Source organism: Pleurodeles waltl, chromosome 5 (assembly GCF_031143425.1).
Source record: "Pleurodeles waltl isolate 20211129_DDA chromosome 5, aPleWal1.hap1.20221129, whole genome shotgun sequence".
NCBI classification, from domain to species: Eukaryota; Metazoa; Chordata; class Amphibia; order Caudata; family Salamandridae; genus Pleurodeles; species Pleurodeles waltl.
Genome location: NC_090444.1, coordinates 231,398,146 through 231,413,278, shown reverse-complemented (window position 1 = coordinate 231,413,278; position 15,133 = coordinate 231,398,146). Strand labels below are relative to the sequence as shown.

Genomic DNA, 15,133 nt, shown 5'->3' with positions numbered 1-15,133 from the left:
ATGTACCATTAAAGAGTGCGTGCCAGCTGAGGAGTCATAGAAGGAAACAATGCCAAGCTCCCAACGGAATCAGAGTCTGAACCACCCTCTTGCGAATACTAAACATCGCTATGATGAATGAAGCCATCATTAGGAACCCCTAATGACCAGTGTCCAGCACATGTACTTAAAATGGCTTCTCTGTTCACTTACTGAGTCTGAGAATTGAGAAAGACATAGCTGGGGCATATCTGCTCATGCAGGTATGCCTGCTCATTAAATATAATGCCCCATGCCTTTGACTTACATATACTGACTGCAGTGTAAAGGAGACTGGAGACACAGGCTGTGAGGAATGTAGTGTTTCCATTTTAGTTCTGCACCAAGACATGCAGCCTGCGAAACCAGCACTATGTACACTTAGTGAGAGGATCCCTGAGAGTGGCACAATTCATGCTGCAGCCCTCAGGGGGCTTTTCTTTAGTACCCAATGTCCTAGATACCAGGGGTACCATTTACTAGGGACTTACAGTGGTAGTTAAAGGTTTGTCTATTGGGAAAAAGGATTGTGCAGTTGTGGTGGAAAGAGACCTGTTTAGCAGGGACCCAGTGCACTTTCATTTGAAATTGCACCAGAAACCAGGCAAAAAGTGGAAGTGACTGTAGGAAGTTGGCCTGGTGTGTGGTGAATACTTAAGGTATTTTTACTTTATACCAGGTCCACGTATCGCCCTATTAGTGAAATGTAGGCAGTGTCTAGAAGCCAGGCTCTCTAGAGGTAGCTGTGGATGAAGAGCCAATGCTTATATAGGAGATATGTAAAGCTCACGCAATACCACTTAGTCACACAGCACTTACACACATGGAAGAACCACAGTGTTACAAAAATATAGGTACTTTATTTTAGTGAAACCAATACTAAATAACTAGATAGGCAATTCGCCAATAGGAGGTAATTAAACACACTATTGTGTGTACAGTATCGATCAGAAATAAGCATAAAAAGCAATAGAAAACAGTGAAAAGCAATAGGCAATACTGAAGGCCTAGGGGGAGACCAAACCATATACTTAAAGAAATTGAATGCGAAGGTCAGGTCCCCAACCAAGGAACTGGAATCAGTAGAGGGGAGCTGGAGGTACTAGGAAATCCCAAAGGTAAATACTAGAGTGCCCACCAGCGACCAGGAGAAAAGAGGTAAGTTACTGGTTTTACCCAAACAACCCCAAAGGACTTCAGAGAAGGATATTACAAGACCCAGACAAGACTGCAAGAAACCAAAGGTGGATCCTGGAGGAGGAAGACCTGAAAAAGAAGGGGACCAAGTCCAGTTCCAGTGGGAGTGTCCGGTGATGGCATGAGCCACTACCCACTCGTCCGTGGATACAGGAGTTGGTTGACGGTGAGAAGAAGACGGTCAGCAATGCAGCACTGGAGCAGATAAGGAGCTCCTGGATGATGCATTTGACGTCCCACACCGGTTGAAGTCAGTCTATGGTTTGGAAAAACCATCAACAAGCCTTGCCAAAGGCAAATGTTGTGGTTCGAGGAAAAGTGAGGCTGCCAGAGACCATCAAGGTCCAAGGAGGACTCTACCCAAGGGGGTTAGTCCAAGGCAACCCTCAGCAGTGCAGAGACACCAAAGAAGAGGAGGCAGCCCCCACAGAAGACCCAAAGGAGAGGAGCCCAGGAGTCGCAGAGAAGCCCGCGCAGCACACCTGAAGAGAGGTCCCACGTTGCAGGGGAATCAAGCAGAGTGCTGTGCGTCGCAGGGTAGAGTGCTGGGGCCAGCGGCTACACACAGCCTGAAGATCCCTTGTAGGAGATGCCAGCAAGCCTTGGTAGCTTCAAGAGGCGCGGTGCACAGGGATACTGTCCTGCGTGGGAAGGCAAGGGCTTACCTTCACCAAAGGTGGATAGCTGGCAGACAGGACCAAGGGGACCACTCCAGACCACCACCTGTAATGCAGGTTCCACGCAGCCAGTCATCGTTGCAGTTGGTGCCTGCAGATGCAGAAAAGTGACTCCTTCACTTCAAGGGAGATTCCTTCTTGCTTCTTGTGCAGACTGAAGATTTGCTGCCCTCAGAGGATGCACAGCTGGGCAAATGATGCAGTTGCTGGAAGGAGCCCAAGAAACAATGTTGCAGAGCAGTGTCGTCGCTGTAGCTGCAGATTGTAGGTTCCTGTGCAGTCCAGCTACGGTTCCAGTGGCCAGAAGTCGAAGTAAACCTTGCAGAGGAGTCCTGCTGGAGTCCTGCACATCAAATCTGAGTTCCCACCCAAGAGGGAGACACTAATAGCCCTGGAAGGGGGATTGGTCACCAAGCCAGGTGACTGCCTATCAGGAGGGGGCTGTGAGGTAACCTGCTTGACTGGCCACTCAGATGTTCCCAGAGCCCTCTGCCCACCTTGGATTTAAGATGGCAGAATCAAGGTGCCATCTGGAGGAGCTCTGGGCACCACTCCTGGGGTGGTGATGGACAGGGGAGTGGTTACTTCCCTTTCCATTGCCCAGTTTCGCAACAGAGCAGAGACTGAAGGTCCCTGAACTGGTGCTGACTGGTTTTTGCAAGAAGGGCACCAAATGTGCCCTTCAAAGCATACCAGTGGCTTGGGGAGGCTATCCCTCCCAAGCCATGTAACACCTATTTCCAGAGGGAGAGGGTGTTGCTTTCCTCTCCCAAAGAAAATCCTTTGTTCTGCCTTCCTGGGCTTGACCTGTTCAAGCCGCAGGAGGGCAGAAAACTGTCTGAGAGGTGGCAGCAACTTGGGCTGCCCGGAAAACCCCAGAAAGCTGTTAGGAGCAATGCTGGGGGTCCTCTAAGGAGCCCCCAGAGTGCATGGAATCATACTTCCAACAGTATTGGGGTATGATTCCGACATGTTTGATACCAAACATGCGTAGGTTCGGAGTTACCATTATGTAGCTGGACACAGGTAGTGAACTATGTTCAGTACACGCGTAAAATAGCGTCCCGCACTCACAACGTCCAGGAAAATGGATCTGGAGTTCGTGGGGGCACCTCTGCTCATGCAGGGGTGCCCTCACACAGAGGTTGTGGCACCCTGCCGTCTGGGCTAGGAGGGCCTACCATAGGAGTGACTTAGTGACCTGATGCAGTGCCTTTAGTGAAAAAGGGTGCATGCACCTTTTCACGCAGGCTGCAATGCCAGGCCTGCAGCTACACTTTGCATGGGCTCCGCATGGGTGGCATACTACATGCTGCAGCCAATGGGGACCCCTGGTGTCCCAATGCCTGGGTATAATATACCAGGGACTTATAAAGGGGCACCCAAATGCCTAATGTGGGGTGCTTGTGGTCCAGGTAACCAAGTTTATAGGGAGAGAGCAAAGTTACTGGGGTCCTGGGTAGCAGGATCCTAGTGAACACAGTCAAAACATACTGAAAAAAGGCAAAAAGTGGTGGTAACTATACCAAGAAGAGGGTACTTCCCTACAGTGACCATGTCAAAAGACACACTTTTTCTACATTAGCTAACATCTATTACGCAGCATGTGAAATTAAATGCTTCCTGCAAAACTTGTAAGAAATTAAAAGGCTGTAAAAAATGGATTTAAGATTTACAAAGCATTCCCAACACAAGAAAAATAGTTCTTACCGCAAGCAGTTACAAAATCCTGTATTCCCTCGGGGGCCTAATTCCCATAAGTAAATGAAGTAATAATTATACACTCATTAATTAGCAGACGGCAACTCAAACATGTAAGACGTTTTACATTCAAATATGAAGGAATTATCAGGCCCATGTCCCAACCTCTTTGATCTCCGATTTAACTAGGCTTCTTTAGATGGTGCTACCTTACAAACATTTCATAAATTGACTTTTTAGGACAGAGCATTTTATGGTTACCTTTTTATTAAACTGGTCATGATTGTGTTGTTTTCTTGAAAAAGGCATACAAGGTTTGTCGGAAGTGAAAGATAGCTACATAAATACTCAAACTGGTTTGCTCCACTTGTTCCAACTGCAGAAACAAATAGATTGTTGTTAAGGTTATTAAATCAGCACATATAATATAAATTGCATCATCCTAGTTTACGCAAAACAGTCAATCCCCAACTTCCTCAGTGTTTTTTAATTGAAAATTGATAATTTGAACAACCCTCTCCTTACACAAAATACTAAATAACTAACAATGCCTAACCTTTTAACTAGTTGTACTGTGTATGAACTATTAGACAAATGGCAATGTCAAGTTAAGTGCAGGTAAATATTATAGAACCACCTAAGTAAAAGCATGTTTGAATGTATTATGCTTATTCTCTGTGCAAGTCTAAAGCCCAGCTACACGCCACTTCCATTAATCAGCCTTATCTCTCACCCATCAGTCATGCTGTAAGATTAGTATTTGGTACTACAACTCGGCTAAGTAATGTAAATGAACTAGAAATCAAACACTAAGTGCTTCAGTGTGTCTTAAGTAGAAACTCAGAGCCTACATTACAGCATCAAGAACGCACACCTTCATAACCCAATGCAGCTGACCTGCTTGCAAAAACACAATGTCAAACATAGTACATTGTTTAAAGGTTTTGATGGGCCCGGAACTGAGAAAAAGCTTGCTGAGTCCAGCTGTATGTATCAACAAGGGGCATTATTGCTTTCACCTTGTTTGGTACATTGATGAATCTATTACAATACACAAAAGCTATATACAACAAGCGGAGCCAGTAGAAAACATTTGCTAACTAATCAACTGCAAGATATGCCATGTGGGATGGAAAATTCCCTCGCTTGGTGATAGACGTGCATCCCTTCCCAGAATGCCACAGCTGAGGTGTTATCTGGATCCTTGGAAATAATTTTTGGACAGGAGCGAACACTATACGTGTGCACTACGATCTAACCCTGTCTCATGGACTGTGGTCTGCTTAAACCAGGAGGGGCAACCAAAGCACTATCATCAAGGGGTGGATGACTACCGCATTCCCTGGAAGTTAAGTAGCATGAGTAAAATGTTGACAGCATTTCATGATGTTTTAGCTTTTAGCGATCAGTAGAACAAACAGGTCTTTTTTAACCTGTGTCACAGGAGTGGCGCCTCCTGTCCCGCTCTGGTAAAGTTCTGAAGCTGTGGGCCTGCACTATATTGTGTGAGGCACTGGGATGTATGTGTCAGTGGAAAAGTAGAATGAATCCGAAGATAGTGAGCATGATTACGTGTGCATGCCTGGACACGTGCCAGCAAGACAGTACCATGCATCCGAATATTGTACACTTTGTTGCGTGTGCACGTTGGGATATACGTGCACGCATTGGGATACATGTGTGCCTCTGAGAAGGAACCATGCATCAGGTAATATTGTACATGCTTATGTGTACGTGTAGGCTATATGTAAGCCGGTACCTCATAAGTAGGCAGTTGTGTGTGGTATTCCCTGAGCATGCTATGATGTATGTATGCCTGTGCAACAGTACAATACACTGGAGGTTTTGTACTTGTGTTTGTGTGTGAGCAAAGGTGTGTGTGTTTTTAATGGGCACAACACATGGAAGACACAGGATCTCATTTTGGGAGTACCAGAGCTAGCTGGAGGCGTGGCACAAGTATGGCTCAAATAGATTTAAAAAGGGGAGCTTGAGACTACAAGATTGTCAAACTGAAGCTGCACATCACAGTAGAGAAACTCAACATGAGTTCTTTCAGTTGTGACAAGGACTGTGGACTAAGGGTCTGCCAGCCTATGATGCTAGGTGAGAGGACATCACCCGGGAGAATCAAAAACATTCGCCTGGAATGTGGAGCACCAGACTCTCTCTGACCCCGGACAAGTGGGCCCTGTGAGAAGGGAGTAAGTTCCAGTGGGGTCCTACTGAGAGGATCCCAGGAGCCGAGTGTGAGATTCTGGTCCGCCAAGAACAGTGTGAGTATCAGGCCGTCTGCCGGTGTGAACTGTGTGATCCCTAGTCACCTAGCGGGTTATGACCTGTGGAGTTAGCATCAAGTTTCACCTGCTGATTCGAGGGCACCCAAGACCAGCTCCTGGACATATAAGGTAAAGTGCCAAATCAGAGGAGTGCCGTGGGCATCTGCTATCGCAGCAGCAGATTCCAGGATTCTGTCCACTGTCAGTCAGGGAAAGTGTGCCCACGGGCTCTAAACCGCTATCCCAGAAAATGTGGGTAAGAATACCAGGCTATCAGTTCCTGTGGGAACCAGGTGCAGGGACTCGTGGACCATTGCTCAAAGCCTCCTTATGAACGTTTAAGAATTGAAACCACTAGTGTGGCCTAGCTTGGATGTCCCCATATATGAATGAGGAATAACCATCACCCATAGACGGGGAAGTGAGCCAGGAGCTGAACCGGATAACCCTAGTGAGCCTGCCTCAGGAAGATCTAAGTTAGTAGATTAATACTCCTTTTTACATAGAAGCAAGTATTTGAATGGACAATCATTTAATGGGATTATTGGGCTTATTTTGAGTTGTAAACCTAGGCTCACTTTACTCCTAATCTCAATTATGAGAGGCTTTGGACTGCTTGACTCTTGCTACTACAGGCAGTCAAGTACTGAAGAGGTACTTGGTCCAGTTGCTCAGAGCCCATAGCAAGCTTACCCACTGGATATCTGGAGTAAAAGGCCCAAGCCACAATGGCTGGGCCCAGTAGATCCTGCTTGTCCTGTGGCCCTAGGAAAGGAGTTCTAACAACTCCACAAGGTAAACATGACAAATATACCAATGAAAATGACAGTTCAACAGGCATTAGACACTACAGCTTTAACGGCTGATGGCTTAACTTTAAGTTGTATTAAAAAGTGCATATGTGGGGAGGCGAATATTTAGTATGAGGAATAATACTCTGAGTATGCTCTTTCCAGGCTATTTAATGGTTACTGGGGTCTATTGGAAGTAGGTAACCAAGTAACACCCCAAACATGGCTGAAATATTTAAAGATTCATAAAGAACCAATGACTACCTCAGAAGTCTTGGACCCACTCAAAACCAATACAAACTGTGATTGATGATCATACTTCTTGCGATCTGGTCATATCACACTTGGGGCTTTCAAAATGTTCCCTCAATCGACTAGATGTTTTACTAATATATATATATATATATATATATATATATATATATATATATATATATATATATATATATATATATATATATATATATATATATATAACTATAAGGTTTTGTAAGTAAATGCATCTTTTTGTATGGTCAGCCCCAAGTCTTTTGACTGATGCTGCTAGTTTTTCCATTCAGAGTGCACTAAGGCATGCCAACCAGACATCAGTGCAGGTGCCCTGACCCTAAAGTGTACGTTGAACTTCCTATATCCAACTGGAAATTGCTAACTTACCTGTAAGTCCCTAGGAAATGGCACCCTGGTAACCAGAGAATGTAAGTTAGAGGGGGTACCCCAGGGCTTGCAGCACTGATTGTGCCACCCTGAAGGTCCCCCAAGCAAAACAAGTCTCCCAGTCCACCACTGCAGACCAGCAGAGCAGTTGTGTCCTGCTAGTCAGACTTTGCCATTGAAGGCAATGGTAAAGACACTTTCCCTGGACATGTGTAAGTCACCCCTCTGGCAGGCTAATCAAGCACTAAAGGCAGGGTGCAAAGCATGACCCAGGCAGGACTTGAACTTTACATGTCCTGACAGTAAAACAAGCGAAACAACAGTTTTTACTGTGGAATGACTTGATCGTCCAATTGGTGTATACAAGTTTACATGCTGACTACTAACTTGTGCTAACTCATGAAGTACAGCTTACTTACCTTTGGTAACAATATATCTGGTAGAGACCTATTCTAATTGCAGATTCCTTCCCTTAGAATTTTCCCCAAGGCGTCAGACTGGATCCGGAGACTTTTTCTTCGAGCAATACCCTTGCGTGTCGGTCGACTCCGCGGGCATCGGACGAGTCATAGTCACTGTGATGACTTCGGGAGTAGTACATAGACGCCGCGTAAGCGCAGTGACGGCAGTTTCTTTTCACGACTTTCCACACCAAAGCACAGAGTTGCAAAGAACACTTAAATTGGTGCACTAGAACTAAGGCCGTGAATGGGGAAGCCCTGTCTGTAGAAATTAGTTCACAAGCGGGAAGGATGGGTGGGTCGGTAAGGAATCAGCACGTCTGATAGAGACTTCTAGTTGCAGAGTTCTTACCTTAGAATAGACACCCGAGCAATACCATCCCCGGTAGTGGGCTGCAAACTAAGATTAAACCAAGACGTGCTGCAGGAATGAACGGCCGAAGTAGCCTTCTCTGCAGACTGGACTATCCAGGCAGTAATGTTTAGTGAATGTGTGCAGAGATGCCCGTGTCGCTGCCTGACAGATATCCAGAACTAGAACTCTGTGTGCTAATGCTGTGGTAGCAGCAGTTGCTCTGGTAGAATGAGCCTGTAAACCCTCATGGGGGGTTACTTTTTCGCCAAAGCGTAGCACATTTTGATGGAGAGGACTACCCATCGCAAGATGGTCCTCTTCTGCACCGCCCTTCCTTTCTGCACACTCACATAACCGACAACGAGTTGATCATCCACCAAGAAATCTTTGGTACAATTTTGGTAGAATGCCAATGCTTGTTTTGGATCTAGACGGTGGAGTCTCTCCTCCTCATGAGAGGGATGTCAGGGTGCGTAAAAAGTAGGCAGGGTGATTAATTGGCCTACATGAAAAGGTGTCCTTGGATGCCCCTTGGCGCCGAAGCTGGCACAGAACCCGAAGGGGCGCCTTCTGACTCCATGGGGCCCGAAGGCACACCAACAGTGTCAGGTGTAGGACGCTGGCCTGGTGTGGTGAACACCTATGGGGTCACCTTATGCCAGGTCTCCTGTATTAGTGAAATGAAGGCAGGCTCAAGTGCAGGAAAATGGCTCTTGTTGCAGTTACTAACCCCCCCCCCCATTTTTTGCTTAATATTGATGCTGACATGACTGACCAGGCCCCAGCACCAGTGTTCTTTCCCTAAAAATGTACCAATGTACACACAATTGGCACACCTCTGGCACGCAGCTAAGTCCCTTGTAAAAGGTACCAGTGGTACCAAGTGCCCTGTGGCCAGGGAGGGTCTCTAAGAGCTGCAGCATGTGTTATGCCACCCTAAGGGACCCCTCACCAAACCCATGCACACTGCCATTGCAGATTGTGTGTGTTGGTGGGGAGAGAAAGGCCCTCAGGATGCCATGCCCACAAAACACTGCCTGTGGCATAGGTAAGTCACCCCTCTAGCAGGCCTTACACCCCTAAGACAGGGTGCACCATAACACCGGTGAGGGCATAGCTGCATGAGCAATATGGAGAGCTGCCTTAAGCTAAATACCGAAAGAACAGAAGTCCTCGTCATCAGGAACAACCCATCAGCCTGGGACATTCCCCTGGTGGCCCACTGACCTAGGAGGTGCTCCGGCCCCCACCGACCACGCCCGCAATCCCAGATTCATCCTGGACTCAGCACTCTTGATGAATCGTCAAGTCAGCGCATTCTCCTCCGCCTGTTTCAACACCATGCTCATGCCCTGGAAGATCTTCAAATGGATCTCAACCAAATCCAAAAGAACAGTCACCCAGGCCTCTCGTCAGCAGCCGCCTGGACTACAGCAACACACTCTATGCCCGAACCAAGGTACAGAAAAGACTGCAAAGCATACAGAACGCCTCTGCCCGTCTAATTAAAAAAACGCCCCCAAACACAGCCACACCTCCATCCTACTGAGAGACCGGCATTGGCTACCAGTAGACAAGAGAATCACACTCAAACGTCTCACGCACGCATTCAAAGCCTTTCACAATGCCGGACCAGAATAACTCAACCAGAGACTCCACTTCTACACGCCCACCAGGCAGCTCCGCTCCGCCCACCTCGCCCCTGTCCCACACGTCCAGAAGGCCACAGTCAGAAGGTGGTCTTTCTCCTACCACGCCACCAACACCTGGAACTCCCTTCGCATCCACCCCAGAAGATCTCCCACTCTATCGCAATTCAGAAAAGACTGCACAACTTGGCTCTTCACCTGAACCTCTCTGTTCATCGTCGACCACTCACTTACTGCCCCCCCGCGCCTTGAGACCCTAGCAGGTGACTAGCCGCGCTTTACAAATATATTGATTGATTGACTGTGTCTAAGTCCATAGTTAGACATTGTAAGTGTATTGTGGCCATATTGAGTATATGGTCTGGGAGTTTGTCATTACAAACTCCACAGCATCATAATGGCTTCACTGAATACTGTTAAGTTTGGTATCATATTTCTCAGCACAATAAACCCACACTGATGCCAGTGTGGGATTTATTGAAAAATGCACACAGAGGGCATCTTAGAGATGCCCCCTGTATGTTAGCCCAACTGCAAGAGTAGGACTACCCGGTCTGTGCCAGCCTGCCTCTTTCCAACAAGTTTCTGGTCACATGGGATGAGTGCCTTGGTTCACTCTGTGGTCAGAAACAAAGCCTGTCCTGAGTGTAGGTGCTTCACATCTCCCCCTGCAGGAACTGTAACACCTGGTGGTAAGCCTCAAAGGCTCAAGCCTCGGGTTACAGTGCTCCAGGGCACTCCAACTAGTGGAGATGCCCGCCCCACCCAGACAAAGCCTCACTTTTGGCGGCAAGTCCGGTGGGAAAATTAGGGAAAACAGGGAGTTCCCCAGCCAGGAACACCCCTAAGGTTTCAGGAGCTGAGGTGACCACCGCCCTGCAGAATCTTCCATCTTGATTTGGAGGACAGGGACCAATAGGGATAGGAATGTGCCCCTCTCCCCAAAGGGAGTGGGCACAAGGAGGGTGTAGCCACCCTCAGGGACAGTAGCCATTGGCTACTGCCCCCTGACCCTAACACGCCCCTAAATCTAGGATTTAAAGGCCTCTTTGAATCCAGCTCATTAGATTCCTGGCAACCTACAAGAAGGAGGAATGCTAAGCTGAATCCCCAGCAGAGAAGAAGGAAGACAACAACTGCTTTGGCCCCAGCCCTACTGGCCTGTCTCCTGCTTCAAAGAACCTGAAAAAAGACCAGCGACACGTCCAGCGGGCCAAGCTACCTCTGCCAACTCCAGAGGACTGCCCTGCACCCAAAAGGACCAAGAACTCCCAAGGACAGCGGCTCTGTCGGAAGAAACCTACAACCAAGGACCCCCCACCTCACACCAGATGCGCGAGTCCTGACCACTGGGCAAACAATGCCCACGCCCTGTATCCAGGTGGTCCACCCAGCCAGAGAGGGTCCCCAGGTGATTGTGAGCAAGTATTCACCCTAGGTTGACCCTTCCATGACGACACGTGCAGAGGGAATCCCGAGGACCTCCCTGACCGTGACCTCCGGACGAAGATAACAGACGCCTGAAGAACCACTGCACCCGCAGCCCCCAGGCCTTGGAGAAACTGACCCCCATTGCAGCAACGACCAGCAGACGGCCCTCTTCCCTGTCTAGCTGGTGGTTTGCCCAAGAAGCCCCCTTAGACCTTGCCTGCAGCCTCAGAGTGACCCCCGGGGTTCCCTCATAGAATTGCATTGAAAACCCGACATCCTGTTTGCACCCTGCACCTCTCCGCCCTAGTGCTGCTGAGGGTGGGTGTTTGGTGCCTATGTGGGGTCCCTCCAGGGCAATCTTGAACCTCCCCCAGTCTGCCCTCCGAAACCACAGGTACTTACCTGCCATCAGACCAAGTTCTGAGTACCACCTTTCTCCATAGGAGCACACGTTAATTTGCTTCCTCTTTGACTTCTGCACTCGACCGGCCCCTTTTTGCTGGTGGAGGGGGTTTGGGGTTAACTTGAGCCCCCAACGATGGACTACCTACACTCCGGAGATAAGAACTGTAAGTTGCATACTTACCTGCAAAACTGTACTATCTTTTCTTCCCCCAGGAACTGTTGAAAAATGCATTGTGTACACTTTTTGAAATAGCTTTTTGCCATTTTAAGAAAAACTGTATACATTGTTGATTCTATTCAGTCATGATCATATATATGCCAAGTACCTTTCATTTTATGTACTTACCAGCAAACTGAAGCTTGTGGTTATAGGAATAAAGTAACAAAAATATATTTTTCCATATAAAATTCTATTGATCTGGAGTTAAATCACTGAGTGTGTATTTCTTTTATTGCTTGTGTATGTACAACAAATGCTTAACACTAATATATGATAAACCTAGCAGCTAGATCACACTACCACAAATAGAGCATTAGTATTATCTATTTCAGCCTCTCTCAAGCGTCTGGGAAACCCCTGGACTCTGTGCACACTATATCTCATTTTGATATACTATATATAGAGCCAGCTTCCTACAAACTCCAGGAAGTGGAGCTCTCCTCCTCAGGAGAAGGATGTGGAGGTGCGTAAAAAGTAGGCAAAGTGATGGACTGGCCTACAGGAAACGGTATAACAACTTTGGGAAGGAAGCCTTAGTGCGTTACACCACTTTGTCAGGGTGCACAGACAAAAATGGAGGTTTAGAAGATAGAGCCTGAAGCTCACTCATTTTGCGAGCATAAGTGATGGCAACAAGAAAAACAGTTTCGAAAGTAAGGAGCCATAAGGGGCAATTGTGCATCGGCTCAAAGGGAGTACACATAAAATAAGTAAGGACAAGATTGAGGTTTAGGAGGCTGGGCCTCTATGTAGGGTGGAAAAATAGGCAAACTATATAGGGGGTCTAGGCAACCACACATTGGTTTCCAGAGGTAAAAATTAGACCACGTAATGCTCCAATTTTTAAGGTATGGTCGAGAGTGCTAAGTGTAGAAAAATGCCACTGTTGGCATGGTTAGCCCCTAATCTTTTGCCTTTTATTGATGCTAGCTATGATTGAAAGTGTTCTGGGACCCTGCTAACCAGGCCCCAAACCAAGTGTTCGTTCCCTAAAACTGTACCTTTGTCTCCACAATTGGCACAGCCCTGGCACATAGCTAAGTCCCTTGTGAATGGTACCCCTGGGACCAAGGGCCCTGTGGCCAGGGAAGGTCTCTAAGGGCTGCAGAATGTATTATGCCACCCTGGGGACCCATCACTCAGCACATGTGCACTGCTATTGTAGATTGTGTGTGTTGGTGGGGAATAAAAGGCAAAGTTGACATGGCCTCACAATGCCATGCACTCAAAATACAGCCTGTGGCATAGGTAGGTCACCCCTCTAGAAGGCCTTAAAGCCCTAAGGCAGGATGCACTATACCACAGGTGGGTAAGGGCATAGCTGCATGAGCAGTATGCCCTACAGTGTCTAAGCAAAACCTTAGACATTGTAAGTACAGTGTGGCCATATTAAGTATATGGTCTGGGAGTTTGTCAAAAACGAACTCCACAGCTCCATAATGGCTACACTGAACACTGGGAAGTTTGGTATCAAACCTCTCAGAAAAATAAACCCACACTGATGCCAGTGTTGGATTTATTACAAAATGCACACAGAGGGCTTCTTAGAGATGCCACCTGTATTTTAACCCAATCCTTCAGTGCAGGACTGACTGGTCTGTGCCAGCCTGCCACTGAGAGACGAGTTTCTGACCCCCTGGGGTGAGAGCCTTTGTGCTCTCTGGGGCCAGAAACAAAGCCTGCACTGGGTGGAGGTGCTTCACACCTCCCCCCTACAAGGAACTGTAACACCTAGCAGTGAGCCTCAAAGGCTCAGGATTTGTGTTACAATTCCCCAGGACACTACAGCTAGTGGAGATGCCCGGCCCCCAGACACAGCCCCCACTTTTGGCAGCAAGTCCGGGGAGATAATGAGAAAAACCAAGAGAATTCACCCACTCAGCCAGGTCCACCCCTAAGGTGACCAGAGCTGAAGTGAACGCCTCCTTGGGAAATCGTCCATCCTGTTTTGGAGGATTTAGCCCAATAGGGATAGGGATGTACAGCCCTAAAAGGGGGACTGGTAACCTAGTGGGATGACCACCTAACAGGAGTGGGCTGTGACGTCACCTGCCTGACCTGGCCACTCAGAAGCTCACAGAGGCCTCTGCCCACCTTGGATTCAAGATGGGAGAATCAAGTGGACACCTGGAGGAGCTCTGGGCACCACCCCTGGGGTGGTGCTGGAAAGGGGAATGGTTACTCCCCTTTCCATTGATCAGTTTCGTGCCAGAGCAGGGACTGGAGGTCCCTGAAACGGTGCAGACTGGTTTATGCAAGGAGGGCACCAAAAGTGCCCTTCAAAGCATACCAATGGCTTGGGAAGGCTACCCCTCCAAAGCCATGTAACACCTATTTCCAAGGGGAGAGGGTATTGCCTCCCTCTTCCACAGGAAATCCTTTGTTCTGCCTTCCCCTGCCTGACCTGGTCAAGCAGTAGGAGGGCAGAAACCTGTATGTGGGGTGGCAGAAGCGCTGGCTGCCCGGAAAACCCCAGAAGACTGGGAGGAGCAATACTGGGGGTCCTCTAAGGAGCTCCCAAAGTGCATGGAATCATACAACCAATACTGGCAACATTATTGGGGGATGATTCTGACATGTTTGATACCAAACATGCCCTGGGTCAGAATTACCATTATGTAGCTGGACAAAAGTGACCTGTGCTCAGTACACGGGTAAATTAGCTTCTCCGCACCTACAAGGTCCAGTGCAATGGAACTGGAGTTTTCGGGGCACCTCTGCTGAGGCAGGGGTGCCCCCCCACATAGGGACCTACACTGTGCCCTCTGGGATAGGAGGGCCCACCATAGTGGTGATTTACAGTGACCTGGTGCAGTGACCTGTGGTAAAAAGGTGCATGGTTTTCATGGAGACTACAATGGCAGGCCTACAGACACATTTTGCATTGGCTCCCATGGGTGGCACAATACATTTTGCAGCCCATAGGGAACGAGTGCCCTGGGTACCTAAGTACAATATACCTGGGACTTATATGGGGGCACCAGTATGCCAATTGTGGGGTGTGCAAAGTCCTAAACACAATCACTGGGGTCCTGGTTAGCAGCTTCCCAGTGAAAACAGTTCAAGAATACTGATAAAGTAGGCATAAAGTGGGGGGTCACCATGCCAAAAAGAGGGTACTTTCCTAAACCTTTGCTTAGCTGTTGCTAAGTATATTTTTTATATGACTGTATCTCCAGTTAGGAAATATACCCTAGTTAGTGTGTGTAATGATGAATATTACATATTTTTCTGACACCTGTGTGGTTCTTTCATGTGTGTATTTCACTGACTGACCTTGTGGTATTTGCAA

At 47.8% G+C, this 15,133-nt stretch overlaps 1 protein-coding gene across 3 annotated transcripts in view; it reads right to left on the bottom strand.

The window, feature by feature from the left end:
• The window catches only part of UBR2 (ubiquitin protein ligase E3 component n-recognin 2), a 1,248,744-nt gene that overhangs the window by 149,124 nt on the left and 1,084,487 nt on the right, over positions 1 to 15,133 (bottom strand). For all 3 annotated transcript variants that reach the window (XM_069233963.1, XM_069233965.1, XM_069233964.1), the window contains exon 42: positions 3,855 to 3,969. In XM_069233963.1, coding sequence (XP_069090064.1) covers positions 3,855 to 3,969 — 115 coding nt within the window. The remainder of the gene's footprint in view (positions 1 to 3,854; positions 3,970 to 15,133) is intronic.